This window comes from Cebus imitator, unplaced genomic scaffold (genome assembly GCF_001604975.1).
Source record: "Cebus imitator isolate Cc_AM_T3 unplaced genomic scaffold, Cebus_imitator-1.0 Scaffold30, whole genome shotgun sequence".
Classification (NCBI taxonomy): domain Eukaryota; kingdom Metazoa; phylum Chordata; class Mammalia; order Primates; family Cebidae; genus Cebus; species Cebus imitator.
Genome location: NW_016107345.1, coordinates 7,118,437 through 7,135,296, shown reverse-complemented (window position 1 = coordinate 7,135,296; position 16,860 = coordinate 7,118,437). Strand labels below are relative to the sequence as shown.

General features: G+C 33.8%; 1 protein-coding gene across 1 annotated transcript in view; it reads left to right on the top strand.

Moving 5' to 3' along the window:
• The window catches only part of PLSCR5 (phospholipid scramblase family member 5), a 28,580-nt gene extending 11,850 nt beyond the window's left edge, over window positions 1–16,730 (top strand). Inside the window, exons 4-9 of the mRNA XM_017523790.2 lie at window positions 4,281–4,323; window positions 5,268–5,488; window positions 7,418–7,579; window positions 9,476–9,637; window positions 12,690–12,772; window positions 12,860–16,730. Of these exons, the coding sequence (XP_017379279.1) occupies window positions 4,281–4,323; window positions 5,268–5,488; window positions 7,418–7,579; window positions 9,476–9,637; window positions 12,690–12,728 (627 nt within the window). The 3' untranslated portion in view covers window positions 12,729–12,772; window positions 12,860–16,730. The remainder of the gene's footprint in view (window positions 1–4,280; window positions 4,324–5,267; window positions 5,489–7,417; window positions 7,580–9,475; window positions 9,638–12,689; window positions 12,773–12,859) is intronic.
• Window positions 16,731–16,860: the final 130 nt, after the last annotated feature.

The following is a 16,860-nucleotide window of genomic DNA, read 5'->3' as shown; positions in this document are numbered from 1 at the left end:
AAAAAAAAAAAAAAAAAAGAAAAGAAAGTTGATGTAAAGTGCAATCCTGTGTACAAATGACCAATAAACACACTACTGTAATTTGTGCAGGTGAATAGAAGACAGAGAGGTTGTTAAGGTTCAAAGTACTTGGGAGAGACATCTGCAATGAGCTGAGAGTTTGTCTTCAGCCGAATCTGAAAGGGAGGACACAAATCCAAGAGAAAGCAGTTATAAAGTGAACATTGTCTGCTGATACCAGTGCATCTCCAGGCCAATTTGCTTGAAAGAGGGTATAGTCGCTGTTCTAGTCATTGTAGAGTAGGCAGGATTCAAGCCTTATAATAAATCCATCAAAATATCACTATCTGAATTTTACAGCATATAAATAGCTATTGCTGTTAATGTATGTATAGTATTGTTGCTTTTGTATTTTATCCTAAAAAAAGATTAGAAGTACAATTACACTAATATTGAGATGTCAGCACATCTGCTGCAATTTTCAGCTTGTTTGGCATTCTTTCAAACTATAAAGTCTATCTCCTTTATCAAAATCAAATCTCTGTGTTAATTCCCTTAAGGTACAAGAGATTTCTGTTATGCCTGATAGGGTTTAAGCTGCATGTAGCATATGTTCCTGGGAAAATGTTTATAATTGCAGATGCCTTCTCCAGAAACCCACTGGCAGACAAATGTACTTTAGAGACTGGAGAGCTCAGGGAAATGCGAACCTACCATCTTCCATCTGTAGAAAGGATCAGCTGTAATAGCTGACTAGAGTTGATTAACTGCTGCAAGCTGTTTGGGAATGTTGTCAGACAAGGTTTTGCCAAGTATAAAAGTGATATACCAGTGCCAGAGGGCTGAGGTTTGATGATCACATATGGTCATCACATATTCTTCTTCCATTCATGAATGATGACACACCCGGAACCAGATGCTTGACATAAATACATTTTTGTTACATTCAATAGAGATATGAGCCCATTGGCTTGGGTTCTAAAATGGAATAAATTTTCCAAAAATATACCTTTGCTAATCTTTCCTAGAAAAGAAAAATATGCCACCAATTGTTGAATATTCTACTTCTAAAGGGAAAGATAATTTACTCACTAAGAGAAACTTTATTTTATTTATATAAAATAAATAAATTTATAAATAAATTATATTTTATTTATTTTAAAGCAGTTCACATATAAAAGGATGAATGAGCATTTCCAAAGTGTTTTGCCATGAGTCTGGAAGAGGCACAATATAAATGAATTTTTAGATGCTGACTTTTCTCTACAAAACATAGACTTTGTATGTTTTAAAATACAATTTATTTTGAAATTCATTTATCAACCTGAATCACTGATACCTGTCAACTTGATTTTTTAAAAAAAGAATTAATTCTTAAGCCATACATCTAAGCCTACCATCGTATTTTCATTTCTACAGCTTTTATACTTAAGGAGTTAAGTTTTACTTGCCATGACACCTAAATGTATAATTCAATGTGTTTAAAGTTTCCAAAGTTCCTAGTCTATCAATCAATAGGAAAAGAATGGAAAATGCCCCTTTGGGCCATGGTTTATAAGTAGCTAAGTGATTTTTAAAGAAAGTGACAAGAACAACCAAAAACAAGTCTCTTAAATCCAGGAGATTTTTTTCACAGAGAGAGCAAATCAAATGTTATTACAGACGATGGGGAGGGTGTAAGAGTAACGGAAATAGAAAGGGTACTGAAGTTCCATATTGTCACTTAAGATTTGTTTCCCTAAATTTAGCGCAGTGATGTCAGTAAAGAAACAGAGTAGAATGCATGTCAGAATTGATGGCCATTTATAAGTTCTGTGATAGTGGGCAAATTAATCTCTCTGGGCTTGTTTCCTCACATTTAAAATTAATGATATCTATCTCTCTAAGTTTTTGTGAGGGTTAAATCAGAAACTGTCTAAACATCTAGCACAGTGACTACCTTATGGTAGTTATTCAGTTAAAAAAAACTGCTATTGTTGGATATTAAATCCACCTTTTTCATTGTCAGGTGGATTTCAGTTAATAGTTTCTAAATTTCAACAGTAAAACTTGATTCATGACATCAGTATTCAAAATACCTAAACTCCCACTTTATTCTAGACCCCACAGATCTCCATTTCGAAGTTACTTGTGCATAGATCTACTGCTAAGTAATCACATAGATCCTTGTTGAGGCTTACCGCTCCATTTTTCCCAAAAGAGAACAGAACTAATTGTAGTACACTACTAAAGACTTAGTCTAGTTTTTTTTTTTTTTTTTTTTTTTTTTAAACTTTGTAATTATTGTTAATTTAGGTTTTAGGGTTTCTTAGATCATAAATTATTTTTGGAAAAATATTTTTTGTGAATCTTAAAAAAATAGGCCATACATATTATTTTATCAATAATAAGATTTAAATAGAGAAAATGATATTAGTTTTACCGCCACCTTAGGACATACAAGGAGAATGAGGGAAATAATGTAGCTTCAAATTATCTGAGATTGTGATGTCCAATCAATACCAAATTTTAGTAATGACTGGCCAGTTTAATAGTTACTGGTGAGTTTATTAATGTGAATGGTGAAGAAAACTTTAAGGTGAAATGAAAAATTAAGCATTAGAAAATACAATGATCAGGCCGGGCGCGGTGGTTCACACATGTAATCCTAGTATTTTGGGAGGCCGAGGTGGGTGGATCGCCTGAGGTCAGGAGTTCAAGACCAGCCTGACCATCATGGTGAAACCCCATCTTTATTAAAAAAAAAAAAAAAGAAAAGAAAAGAAAATACAACGATCAGCAGCATATTCAGTGTTCATGCTTTTTCATTATTGGATCTTCAAGTACAGAATATCAAATTTAAAATAAACACAAATAGGCCAGGCACAGTGGCTCATACCTGTAATGCCAGCAATTTGGGAGGCTGAGGTGGGTGGATCACTTGAGACCAGGTGTTTGAGACCAGCCTGGCCAACATGGCGAAACCCTGTCTTTCTACTAAAAATACAAAAATTAGTCGAGCGTGGTGGCAAACGCCTGTAATCCCAACTGCTCAGGTGGCTGAGGTATGAGAATTGCTTGAACCCAGGAGGTGGAGGTTGCGGGGAGCCAAGATCCTGCCCCTGCACTCCAGCCTGGGCCACAGAGTTGGACTCTGTCTCAAAACACAAAAATAATAATAAAATAAACACAAATACATTTCTTTATAAAACATAACCTTCATATTTTCTTTAAAAAGCAATTTGCATTATAGACTTTTAAATTTAATAGTTATTTCTCAGCTATCTGAGGATACTTTATCTCTGTAAATTAACTTTATTTTTAATTACGAAAGGCAAATTTTGTAATGTATTTAGTGCCATAACATGTATTTGACTTAAATTGGTATTTTGTTGGCATCAACAAGACTTTAATTTTTTGTTTGTTTTTTAGTCCAAGTGAAAGTGTGAATGAAAGAAACATGTATACAATAACCTTTCAGATTTAACAAATATATTCTATCACTGAGAGAAATTAGTTGTAGTTTGACAGAGTGACCGTAGAGGTAGGCATAGGTTAAGAGGCAAGGCCAGACATTCAAATCATTATTGTGTTGTGTCATGTCTTAAAAAACAAAAGAAAATTGAGTTTTAAAACATCTTAAGCATTATAATTCAGAGATTTTTTAAAATTTTCACAATCTCCTGTTTCCAAGATCTACTCTAATTTTCTTATTATCACAGAGTTAACAGAACTTAATTCTGCTCCCATATCTCTTTTTTTTTTTCGAGACAGGCTCTCCCTCTGGTGATCAGGCTGGAGTGTACTGGCTCATGGTTCACCACAGTCTTGACGTCCAGGAATCAAGTGGTCCTCCCACCTCCCTCTCCCTCCAGTGCAGCTGGGACTAGAGGCACATGCCACCACACCCGGCTAATTTTTGTATTTTTTGTAAAGACAGGGGTTCGCCATTTTGCCCAGGCTGGTCTCAAATTCCTGGGCTCAAGCAATTCGCCTATCTGGCCTCCAAAATATTGGATTTATAGGCATGAGCCACTGCGCCCAACCCTGTTCCTATTGTTATTCTTGCTCAATTCTGTCTTGGAATTTTCAGGGTTCTTCTAAATTTTTACTTAAATAAAAAATATTTCACATTATTTTGTATTATAAAATGTGATATATTTTCAACCATTTTTCTAATAGAAAGCATGAAAATAGCCTAATTTTATTAATATAGTAAGTAGGATAATAGTAGTATCTCCAAAGGTTTTTGATGTATTGTGATGTAATACTTTTTATTCCCTTTGTGTTATCCTTTGCAGTTAGACCTGATTATTATACACCAGCAGGTGGAGCTGCTTGGAAGTAAGTGCATTATATTCTGTATTGATTAAAACTGTTGAAAGTATTTTAGTTTTCAGAAGTTTCTTTACATCTAAACATGTTGTAAACAATAAAATTAAATGTGTAGAATAGAATTAGATCAAAAAGAGTACTAGGTTCTTTTTTTAATTAAAAGCTGAAAGTAAAATTATTAGTCTTGTTTAGATAAAAGTAGAAGCATAAAACTTTGAATCTTTGGTGACATTGCCATTCAAATTCTGATGTTACATCTACTTTAAAATAGTAAAAGGTATTTGATCATTTCCATGAATGCTAATTATTTGATTTTCTTAATAATTTCAAAAATGGAAGTCCAAGTTTTCATTAAATAACAAAAATTCATCAAAACAAAATGTTACAGCTTTATCACTTTGTTAGTGATTTACCAAATACGCAAATTATTTAAGAATCTACAAAATCTACAAGCATGACTAACTGGATTCAAATTACTTAAGAATTTTCTATTTTTGTTGCTCTATATTATTCCTAAAAATATGTAAAAATTGAAATATCATGGTAGCATACAACTTTAGATATATTACCAGACAAATAATTAAGATAAAATCACTATTATCACCATGAGTGCTCCGAATAGTTCCATAACAATGATATAATTATTTTTGAGTTATACATCATTCTTTACAGGTTTTGTCCTTTAGTTAAAAATGTACAATATATGTTCTCAAATAGGTCATATATCTGGAATAAACATTAATTGATTATATAACTTCATTCTCACCATTTACTTTGATTTCTATGGCTAAGTCCTAAAAATTTAGAGCATAGAAATAAATTTGTGTGAAGAAGATACCATATACTTAATAATTGATCAGACATTGTATTATTTTAATAACATCTTCCCTTCATTTAAAGTTATCAATACTAAGGAAAAAATTGTTTTTATGAATTATTTTTTTCTCCATTAGTGATACTTGGTACTGAGACCTCCAACAAATATGAGATTAAAAACAACTTAGGACAAAGAATTTACTTTGCAGTGGAGGAAAGCATCTGCTTCAATCGCACTTTCTGTTCCACTCTGCGATCTTGCACCCTGAGGATCACAGATAACTCAGGTCGAGAGGTCATTACAGTGAACAGGCCCTTGAGATGCAACAGCTGCTGGTGCCCTTGCTACCTACAAGAGGTTAGTCACTGGCTCTGTGTGTCTTTTTTGTTTTTTAAGATTAGCACTTGTTTCTTTTAGAGGAATTCATCTGGAGCAGGGGGCAATCAACTTGTCAATTGTTTTAATTATTAGTAGTATTTCATGTATATGAGATACACCTCTGGAATCTCTATGGTAGTCATGTAATTGTAATGTCTACAGGTTCCACCACTGGGCATGTATAACTTTGCCTTTTCTAACTGAAGCAAAGTCCAGGAAGTGCTAAGTGATATTAAACTCCTCTAAGGTGTTCTCTTGGCTAGGTATCATAGTATGGAATCTCACACAGCATTTAACCGTTTATGACAAAGCCCAAAGTTTTGTCATAAATGAGAATTGTTCCAGAGGGAATAATTCAGTTATTTTATCTTAATATATAATAGATTTAGATTATTATTTAGTAGACCTGTAATAATAACTTTCACTGATATATGCAGTTAAATTGGCACAGAACTTTTACTTATTTTGCTGGCTTTGATATCATAACATTCTATTCATGAGCAAGAATGGAATCATGACATCTCTATGAACTAGAAATAATTACTGTCTATATTTTACAGTCAAGGAAGGAGAATGGAGGTGGCTAGCCTATGACTATACATTCAAGAAATCAGGAAATATCATAGGTAGGACTTGATCCAGGTGTACTAATTTAAGATCCACGTATACTAATTTAAGCCCAACCTTCTCTGTTAGAACCTGTGGATAAGAACTGGCCTTAGGATGATAAGAAAATATTAATATGAAAGATAGTTATTTAGGGAAGTTTCTAATAACATATATCAAAGCTAATTCTTCAACTATGTTTAGGCAAGCATCTGGCTAGTTGATAAGATGACTGAAGTGTTCATGCATGGATCCCAAGAATTTCCATCTGTCTACTGAGGATATTTAATATTAATATGGCTTAAGATAGTATAGTCATTATGATCACAGAAATATGCCCATTTAAAAATTTCTGATAATTGTTTTCTTTAATAGTAGTCCAGTGTCATAAATTAAACATAATACATATCTTGATACCTATTAGTAACTTTTTAAAAATTTGGTCAAAAGCAAATTAGTAACTTTAAAATTGATCCCAGAACAGATCTATATTAATTCTAAGCAGTCTAGTTGAAATCACTTTTATCTATCTGAGAACATTACAGACATATGCATAAGACTATGAACTTAATAAGAAAAGTCAAAATGAGATCCAATGAAGGAGAGATGGCTTGGTTTAAAAGCAAACATTTAAAAGATTTGTACCCACCCCCAATTTATTTTACAAAATATTTTATTGAGTTACATAAATATGTAAAGATAACAGAGTCAAATACTAAAGTAATGCCTGATAACGCAAAAATTCAACTGCTAGTCTCTAACACTTTGGAAGACATGAACCAGTAATCAAACTGCTGTTTCATGATTATAATCTGCAAGAAGCATTTGTTTTTAATTAAAAACAGATAATCTGAGAGAAAAAAGTATGAAGACACAATAATTGATAAAGGAGGCTTAAAATAGATGTGTGTTGTGGCTTCAACTACAAGGAGTAAATGTAAGTTACCTCATATGAACAGCTTCAGTGGTTCACCAGCTCTTGTACTTGGAATAAAATGGCCAAGAAGCCACTGTCCCAGGGTCAGTAGATAGTCCTGGGGCAGATTATCTTTAGGAAAGTAAGACATATACTTTTAGTGCACAATGCTAAACATACATTTATGCAGTAAATTCCTTTGTTTTCTGTAAAATATTTATAAAACCCCGCTGCTTTCTATCCTTAGAAGCAGGTATTTAGAATGATTTGTAGAATATCAAAATAATTTCATAACTGCATATTGTTTACAGGTAAATTGACATTATAGTAAAATTAAAATATGATAACCTAAGAAAACATTATTTTATTATTTTTTCTTTTTACAGTTAGAAATCCAAGCCCCTCCTGGTACAATAGTTGGTTATGTTGCACAGAAGTGGGACCCCTTTCTGCCTAAATTCACAATCCAAAATGCAAACAAAGAAGACATTTTGAAAATTGTTGGTCCTTGTGCAACATGTGGCTGTTTTGGCGATGTGGATTTTGAGGTACAATTGACAAAATAAAATAAGTTTTCATTTAGGTCCTGATTTTTTTTGCAGCATAATTCAGTTTTTTAAATGTTCAAATTAATTTCATCTCAAATAAGTTTAGAAAATAACGTATTTGTGATATAATGTAATTTGTACTTGCTAAGAATATTGTACATGCTAAGAACAGGAATTTTTAAATCCAGAGATACCAAGTCCAAGGACATTTAAAACACAATAATACAAAAATATATCACCTTGGCCATCATATCTGTCATAGAGCAGTCATAAGTATTATTCAAAGTAATTTTAATAAATTGAATATAATGGAAGTATATTTAGCTAAATACAATTCTATTTGTTTTATGGGCAAAGCTACCACATCTCTTTGCTTAGAACAGTAAGTGTGTTGTTATTTTAATATGTCCAAGACTTTGAACATCAAAATTTTTTGTACACATAGCTTTGCCTTTTTAAGATAACCAATATTTCCTGCTTTTGAAAGCTAGCACATTATTCTGTTCTCAGTGTGTATGATTTATGTAGAATCACAGCTCACATGGCATAAAGCAGATATATATAGTTTAGAATCACCTAAATTATGTATTTTTTTTCCTATAGCCCTTGTGATCACATATCCCAGTTTAGTTCTCATTTCAGCAGCGCATTGCATTAAAACATTAATTCAAAAGCCATGTTTCTAAGACTTGCTAAGTTAGTTTTGTAAAGAAAACATTACTCTTATATTTGTATATATTGAATATTTAAAAAAATGGAAAGTTGCAAATTCAATCTGTAGCAATATAAACTATCTTAACAGATTTTCCTATACATACATCTTAGGTAGAGGAGACAGCCTAATTGAAAGTGGGTATTTATTTTTCATTCATTCAGACATATATACCTCAGCAAAGACATTCAGTTTTCAGGACTTCAGGAAACACTGTTCATATAGAATACAAGCAAATTTTGCAAACTGAGCTGTTCTAACTTCACCCTATTATCAAAGGATTTGTCATGACTTTCCTCAGAGTGATATGATTGAGGAGAACTTTAAACATAAGTGTTTTAGCCATCATGCTGTACATATGTCTTAAGTAACCCTCTCTATTCTCTATCTTTTACTTCCTTGCAAAAAGTAATAGTTTTTCTTGAATTACTTTCAGCATTAGGATGGGAAGCAGAGTAAACAAACAAATAGCTCACAAAGTTGAATTGTAAACTCCTTATAGCTGAGAAAGTCTGATAGACATTGATGTCAAGGTGGGCTTAACTTCCATGTGATACATTAGCCAGGATGATTTCTTTTTAATATAAAAATAGGATTTAGGAGTCGTTAGAAAGGAATGACGTAATAAATGTCTGAGTATAATACAAATATGTGATTTGACAATGGCTAATATTTAAATGTTTTTTCAATAATTATAAAATCTTAGCAACTAGAATTTGAAAGTTTACAAATTATGCCTAGAAATTAATTTAATTTATTCTGAAATATTTTTTAAACATATCTTCTTTTATATTTTTAAGATGGACAATTCAGGTTTAAAATCTGGGCCTCAGGTAAAGGAATTGCCTTCATGCTCAGATCATACAATTGAACTATGCACCTGCTGCCATCTTGTGGTGGTTGAGCCTTAATTATTTATTGTGATAATATTTTCGATCTGTATACAAAAAAGAAAAAGAATTATGATGGATTAGAAAATTTTCAAAAGAGCAAAATTTCTAAAAACTGAACTGAAAAACTAAATTTACAAACTTATGCTTACATGATAGAATGAATAACATGGACCTGTCACTTGGAGATGACAAATAAAATAATTCAAATCTCTCATGAAGTAAACACCCTCAGAAGTGCAAAGCCAACATTTTTCACTTTCGAATGTAATATTTCTTATTTTCTTTTTAAAGGTGAAAACCATTAATGAAAAGCTTACAATTGGGAAGATTTCAAAGTACTGGTCAGGATTTGTAAATAATGTCTTCACAAATGCTGACAATTTCGGAATTCATGTTCCTGCAGATCTAGATGTAACAGTCAAAGCAGCAATGATTGGTGCCTGTTTCCTCTTTGTAAGTACGGGCTTTGAGAGTATAAGTGATTCGTTTTTCTCCTTCTCGCTTGTTAAGCACAATATAGCCAATCCCATTTACACAGTTTTACCCCCAAAGAGTATATTTTATTCAATAGAAGGAGAGCTTAGGAGCAATGTTCCCCAAAAATGAGAATTTAGAAGCCTGCATTTCTGTTGGGCAGCCCTGTTCAGTGATCTCATATCCCCACTTTCTCAAAGATTGTTGTGCTATCACATCCTATCCATCATTTCCTTAAAAACCAAGTTTCCCCTTGCTTTTACCTTCAATTGAGATTTTTTGCTTATTTTCAGTTTAACTAAAAAATATGCAAACATAAATGTCACAGGATTTATCCTGGGTAAAGTTCCAGACTGGTTTATTGCATAATAGTGAGCTAGATGACATTAAGCATGTTGCCTTTTCAATATGAACATAGATACATGAGATGACTTGATGAGTTAACAGGTACCAGTTGCCATTATTTCTAAGATATTATGGCCTTGTTTTTATTTTCCAATTTACAGCTATATTGAAAACCTTTTATTCCTTGGTGTATGGAGATTGGTGATAGAAAAACAGAAGTCAAGTGATACCTGTCAAAACACTTGACCGATATCTTGCTCTTAATTTTCCCTCTAATATTTACCTTATTTCCTACCATTTTCAATGCAGTCATAAAAACTTAAGGAATTTTTACTTTTTGTTATATAAACACATGTATTTTATATAAATACATGAAAAGTATGTGTATACACAGGCACACACATGTGATTAAACCAAACAGCATACAAGTTGAAAGTAGGTTGCGGGCATGATGCCTCTTCCCCTCATTATATGAGTGTGCATTTCCTAAAAGCAAGGAATTCTCTTAAACAACACAGTACTATTGTCAAAGTCAGGTGCCAAACACTGATTCAATGCTATGATCTAATCTACAGACATTATTCAGGATGCACCGATTTGCCATAATGATGTCTTTTCTAACAATACAAAATCCACTATCATGAAATATGTCCAGTTTGTCACATCTCATTAGTTTCCTTTTACCTGGAACAGTTCTTAAGGGGTGTGTGTGTGTGTGTGTGTTCGCGCATGTGCATGTGCACATGTGCACATGCATGTGTTTTCCTGAGTCTCATCACATTGGCATTTTAAAGTGCATAAGCCAATTATTTTATAAACGGTGGCCTAATTTCAGTTTGTGTCATGGTTAGATTCAGCTTATGCACTTTTGGTAATCATGACATTTTTATAAAGCTTAAGTTCTTCCTCATATTTTATTGTTTTCTGGGGTTTCAAAATCCTAAATCTGATGGTTATATTAATGCCCTATTTACTGAGTATCTCTTAATGATACTTGGAAAATACATGAACTAAAAATTATTCCCTGATGACTTCACTGATGGAAATTTAGAATTTAATACAGACATAGATCTACATATGCATATATACATATACATATATATGGATGCATATTAGGATTATTTCTCCAGGATTTCAGAGGAATTATTTTAACTTACTTTTGGGTAGAATGTGGAATGATATCTATAGAGTGCTAGGTTTTTAAACTTACTAAGTTGTCACTTACTCTCAACTCCCATTTTCATCTGCAAATCTAACCAGTTCAATCCACCTTGCCTGTTGCCTGACGCCCTCTCTTCTCTATTCTCCTCTATCCACTGGACAGTCCTTTTAACTTGTCGCCCTTCCTTTGCCTATTTTTCCCATCTTTGATCATTCTGCACTTTAACACCAACCCCTCCACATACACACCCTTTCCCCGAGATCTCCATTAGGCCTTTCTGATTAAGCCCCACACTTAACATGAATATTTAGAAAGAGATCATTTTTAATCTTCCCTGCTCACCTATTTTATATAACAGGCTGATGGTAAAAACGGACTGCTAAAATTGGAACTACAATTTTCTGTATTGTAAAACCTACTGGTTTTTCTTATTGTTTCAGAAACCCTCCAAATATATGCTCTTCTTGTAAAAGCAGGTATTTCTTAGTGCACATGCTTTGAGAGATTGATGGGTTGTAGGCTCAATAAAGGTGGATATAGATCCTACTCAAAGTGTGGTGTAAAGTGCAAGCATCTGCACCACCTAGAAGCTTACTCAAAGCGAAGAATCTCAGATGCCACTCCACATGCATCAGGACCTGCACTTGAACAAGATGCCCAGGTGCTTCCTCTATGCACCATAAATTTAAGAAGCACTGATCTAGATAATACCCTAATCATCTAAAAAGATAACTTTTAAACTCCAGCATTTAAGGGAGAAATATGTTTACTGAGAATAATTAATGACTCCCATTAATTTCTCTTTTTTTCTGTCATCATATTATAAAACACTTGCCTTTTTTTTTGCCAGTCAGTATAGCTTTTAAAACTATTTCTTACATGTACTACCAAGATAAATTGCTTTTTTCTATATAGAATTTTATAGAAAAAATTATGTTTTTAATTTTTAATTGCTATTTCCATTTTATTCAGGTGAGAGCTTTAGAAAGCTGCTGGCATAAGGATATTTTCTGATATAAATACAAATCTGAATTCACAAATGAAATCTAATTTTTGGTCTTTTCTTGTTCTAGACTACCGCTTCACAACCCACAACTACTTCAACTCACAACCCAATCTTTGAGTTCCCTCAGTACTTCCTCAGATAACTACCAATTGCTGATCACATTATCTGTGGTAATATATCTAATTTTTGTTCAAATCTTAGTATCTATTATAACTTCCTACACTGACCCAGAATGCCTATAATCTAATTCTGCAAAGGATTTATCACCCAAAACTTTGACAATACTATGCAGATTGAGATAAGATTTCCAAGCTACTTATACTCTGAAAATTCAACATGAAAATAAAATGTCATGAAGCTTAAAACTTCTGAATTTTTCTTTTCCTGATAAATCATCTAATACTGGAACACAAATGGAAATACAATTGCTTTACATAATCAAAGCTTACATGTCAAACTTTTGATCTTATTTGTTGTCTTTGTGTAAATTCACTTATTTTCAGTTTATTTACTTGTAGGATTTTATGTTCTTTGAACATTCACTGGCTGGATTATAACAAGCAAGATAATGAAAACAATAAAATATGCAGAACATATTTCAGTAAGTAAAAAGCAAGTTTAAATGATCTCTTTCCCTTTGAAGATGTCTATATTTGACGCTATCTAATTCTTTTTCATTTTCTTCTAGAAATCCCTTGGGCTCTGGATTTCATTTCTGAGTGGTTTGAGTGTTTGCTTTTTTGTAAAAAAAAAAAAAAAAAAAAAAAGTTAATTATTATATTTATTAAAACACAATTTAATGAGGCAATTATATAGTTGTGAATGCATGATAGCTAAATACATGATTACTGGCCTGACCACAAGGTTGCTTTGAGAGATTACCATTCTTTCTTTTTATCCTTTTGAAGTTATTGCAATGGTAAGCATGAAAGATGAGAACTAAGGCTTGCAGCATCACAGATGAAAATTCAATGTTAGAGAACACTTTGAAGTTTTCCTGGTACTAAGGCTGGTTACTAATCAAAAGGACTGAGTCTTTAAAACATTTTTTGAAAAGTATTCTCTTTATACTTCGTTTACTAATTATCTTATTGTAGTGAGATATTGTTACTTTACACTGGAAAAGTTAAAAGTTGGGTAAATAATATATCTAAAGATGAAGAGGGAGATAGATGGTATCAATTCATTCTAGTGGTAAGAGGCACAGTTATATTCCATAAAGAAACTAATGTTTACAAACCAAGGCATGTTGTAAATACCTACTCACACCAGAGATTTAAATAAGCATATAAATAGACCTCTAAGTCCTACAGTGTTGTCTAGCATGAAATTTTGTCTATTTGCAATGAAAGTGCAATCAATTAAGGGATCTAAGGCTCTGAAAAATAGACAACTCAAGGACTTAAAAACAAGCACAGGAAATCAAATAAATAAAACCTTAATCCACAAGGCAAATGCAGAAGTAAAAGAGTACAGTATATTCAATTAAATTAATATCTTCCACTTCAACATTTTTGGAGTTTTCCTGATTAGTATTCACTAGTTATCAACATGTTTCCAAAGCCTACACAAGAGGAAAATTTGTTATAAATGACAATAATTATTCTCTCCTTTTTCCAAATAGAGCAAGTTTCTTTTAAGCAACGTACGATGTAGCCATGTAAGATCTATTTTTGACTTACACAAATACTATACATTTTTATGCACATATAAGTGTGTTCCGAGAAAATCCAGGCAATTCCCCAGTTAGAAAAAAGAATGTATGCTGAACATCTGTTGCTAAATTAGTCAAGTTAGTCATTTGAAATTAGGAGATGATCATCTCCTAGAAATACCATTATGGGTGGTAGTTAAGTTCCCAAAAGAACCCACAAATATCAATTTAGTTCTAGGCTCTGGGGTAAGGGCTTTATGTTGTATAAGATAAAAATGAAGCTTCTCTCTCCCAAATTCTGGTTCAGTATTCTTCAGATTCTTTGTTCTTATCTATACCTTAACCTTTTCTGACAACCCCCTCCTTTGGCATGCAGAAACTGTACATTGCCTCAATCGACCGTAATATATCTTGTACTTGAGGCAGAGTAGTTTAAGTAATAACTACCAAAATATAACTGTATTTCAAAATCACATGCAACCTTTCTCCCAGTGATACCATTTATTTTTTCAGTGAAACTGATATCACCTTCATGCTGGAAGCAATGCAATCATAGAAGGGAATGAAGGTCTTGGGTACAGTAGACATAAACAGGAGTCTAGCTTTGCTGTTTGCCAGTGCTGCAACCTTAAACTCTGGTCTTTGGAGATCTTCTCGAGATTCCTGTGTTACCTTGAAGAACTGTGGTGATGGTGAAGGAGAGCTCAGCATTCCTTCCCTTTCTTCTTAATCGATTGCAATTAAAGTATATGGGATTTATCATTTTCTAATAATCAGCTGAAGGAAATTATACTTTTAAAGCTGACGCTTATTAACTAATAAAATGGAGGACAAATAACATGCCAGGCACCATGCCTTATATAAATTTCTGGTGGGGTAACAAAATGAAATAATAACAAAGGAAAATCAGTCAGTATGAGGAAGATTGCCTGGGAAACTGTCTTCCCTGCTTCCCACCCAGCACCCCTGGTTCATGTCCCAAATTTTCTTCCTAAAGAAAGTCCTGCTTTCCTGTCCTTTCTTGTCCTTTACTTTTGATTTCTATAATGTAAGATTTTTATAACTGATGTCACAACAGCAACAGCTGAGATTTTCACCATTGGTCAAGAATGGGAAAAAGAAAATACCATTTGTAAGTACTGCATTTTACCATGATAAACTGCTTTGGAGCCTTTTTAAAAAAAATATTAGATGAACCCTAAAACTATTGGAAAGAGCTATTCAACAATTAGACCTAAGGGAGACTCATTACAGATTAAAATCCTTCTTAGAATATATCACTCATTTTAAAGTTGGCTGCATTTAAATAAAAACCTGATGTAGTGCTTAGCTCCTGAGTTGGCATAGAACAATAAACTGAGATCCATCTGTCTCTCCTTTCTTATTAAAGGTAAAATTGATCTTCTTATCTCTTCTATGCTACTTTTCCCTTTTCCACCAAACGTAAGTCCGTGAGACACTAGCAAGACCTTATGAGTTTTAGTGAAAAGCATGAAGCTCTAGAACAGGACTGATGCTTGCACAACACTGTTTCCTGGTTCACTACTGTTCCTTATCCCCAGGACCATCCCAGAACACAGGCGCCAACTCTGTTTACTCTCAAATGTACTGGGAAAACTTGACCAGATTCATACACCTCTCATTCATTCATTCATTCAAATAAATATTTATTGGCTTCCTCCTACATCCCAAATATATAGACCCTTCTCTTATAGTGCTAACAATTTAGTTGACGAGATAGCTTCCAATCCAATAATGACAAGACCACACATTACATTTCAGATATAAGAAGTGTTTAAAGGAGACGGACAAGATGCTAAGATATGGCAATTTGACTTGGTCATAGAAGGAGTGAATGATGCTGGATTCAATTATTATTCAAATCAGCCTCCCTGAAAATTTGAAGGCTAGGCTTTTTCAAAAATTGTTTGACAAGCAGGGGGCTAGAGGATGGGTACTGCTGATTGGTTGGGGATACAAACATAGGAGTGTGAAAAGTGGTTTTTCATGCACTGAGTCTACTTCTGGGTGGAAGCCACAGAGGAGTTACTGGTCTGGGCAGGACCATTTGGTTATTTAAAATGCAAAATCCTGAAAAGACATCTCAAAAAGCCAATCTTAGTTTCTACAATAGTAACGGTATTCACAGGAGTAATTGGGGAAGTTGCAAATCTTGTGACTTGCAGTATAATGGCTGGTAATCATTTAGTTACACCCACATCTTAGCAGAATTCAGGCCCCTCTCATCCTTCTAACCTGGTGGACTTTCATGAGATTCATAGAGGCAGTTTTGCTCTGGGAAGGGCTATTCTCTTTTAAACTACAAACTAATTTTTTCCAAAGTTCTTTGTCTCACAGCCAGCCAAGGAAATCAAGAATGTGACCTGCCAAGGGTGAAGTTAAAGCAGCAGTTTAATAAGCAAAGGAAAGAGAGAAAGCTCTCTACCATAGAGAAGTGTCCCCAAAAATGTTGTCATTTTACAGTTGAATACAGATGCTTTTATAAGAAACCAATGAGGGCTATGTATCTACTTTGTATAAGGTACAAATTTCTGGTAGCTCCACCCTGTCCTCATAGTGGGCCTTCAGGCCCTTACCTTGAGTTACTCCATATTGCTTTGTTCCCCTTACTGAACATGTGTCAGGCGGCAGAATTTTCCATTGCAGACATGTCTTGGCAAGTCTCCTGTGTGGCCTGCCTTATCTGTTCAGCTGTGGCCCTGTCTTAGGCAAGCCCTCCTGTGCAAGTTCTTTTTATTTATGCCTATAAGCTGTTCTTTTGATTGAAATAAATCAACTGAGGACACACCCTCACTGACTGCCTGACCAGTTGCTTCCTACCTACTCTCTCAATGTAAGGGAGAAAGGATTTCTGGCCTATGCCATCTACTGACAGAGGAAATATTAAAAGAGGATCTGGCCGGGCGCGGTGGCTCAAGCCTGTAATCCCAGCACTTTGGGAGGCCGAGGCGGGTGGATCACGAGGTCAAGAGATCAAGACCATCCTGGTCAACATGGTGAAACCCCGTCTCTAC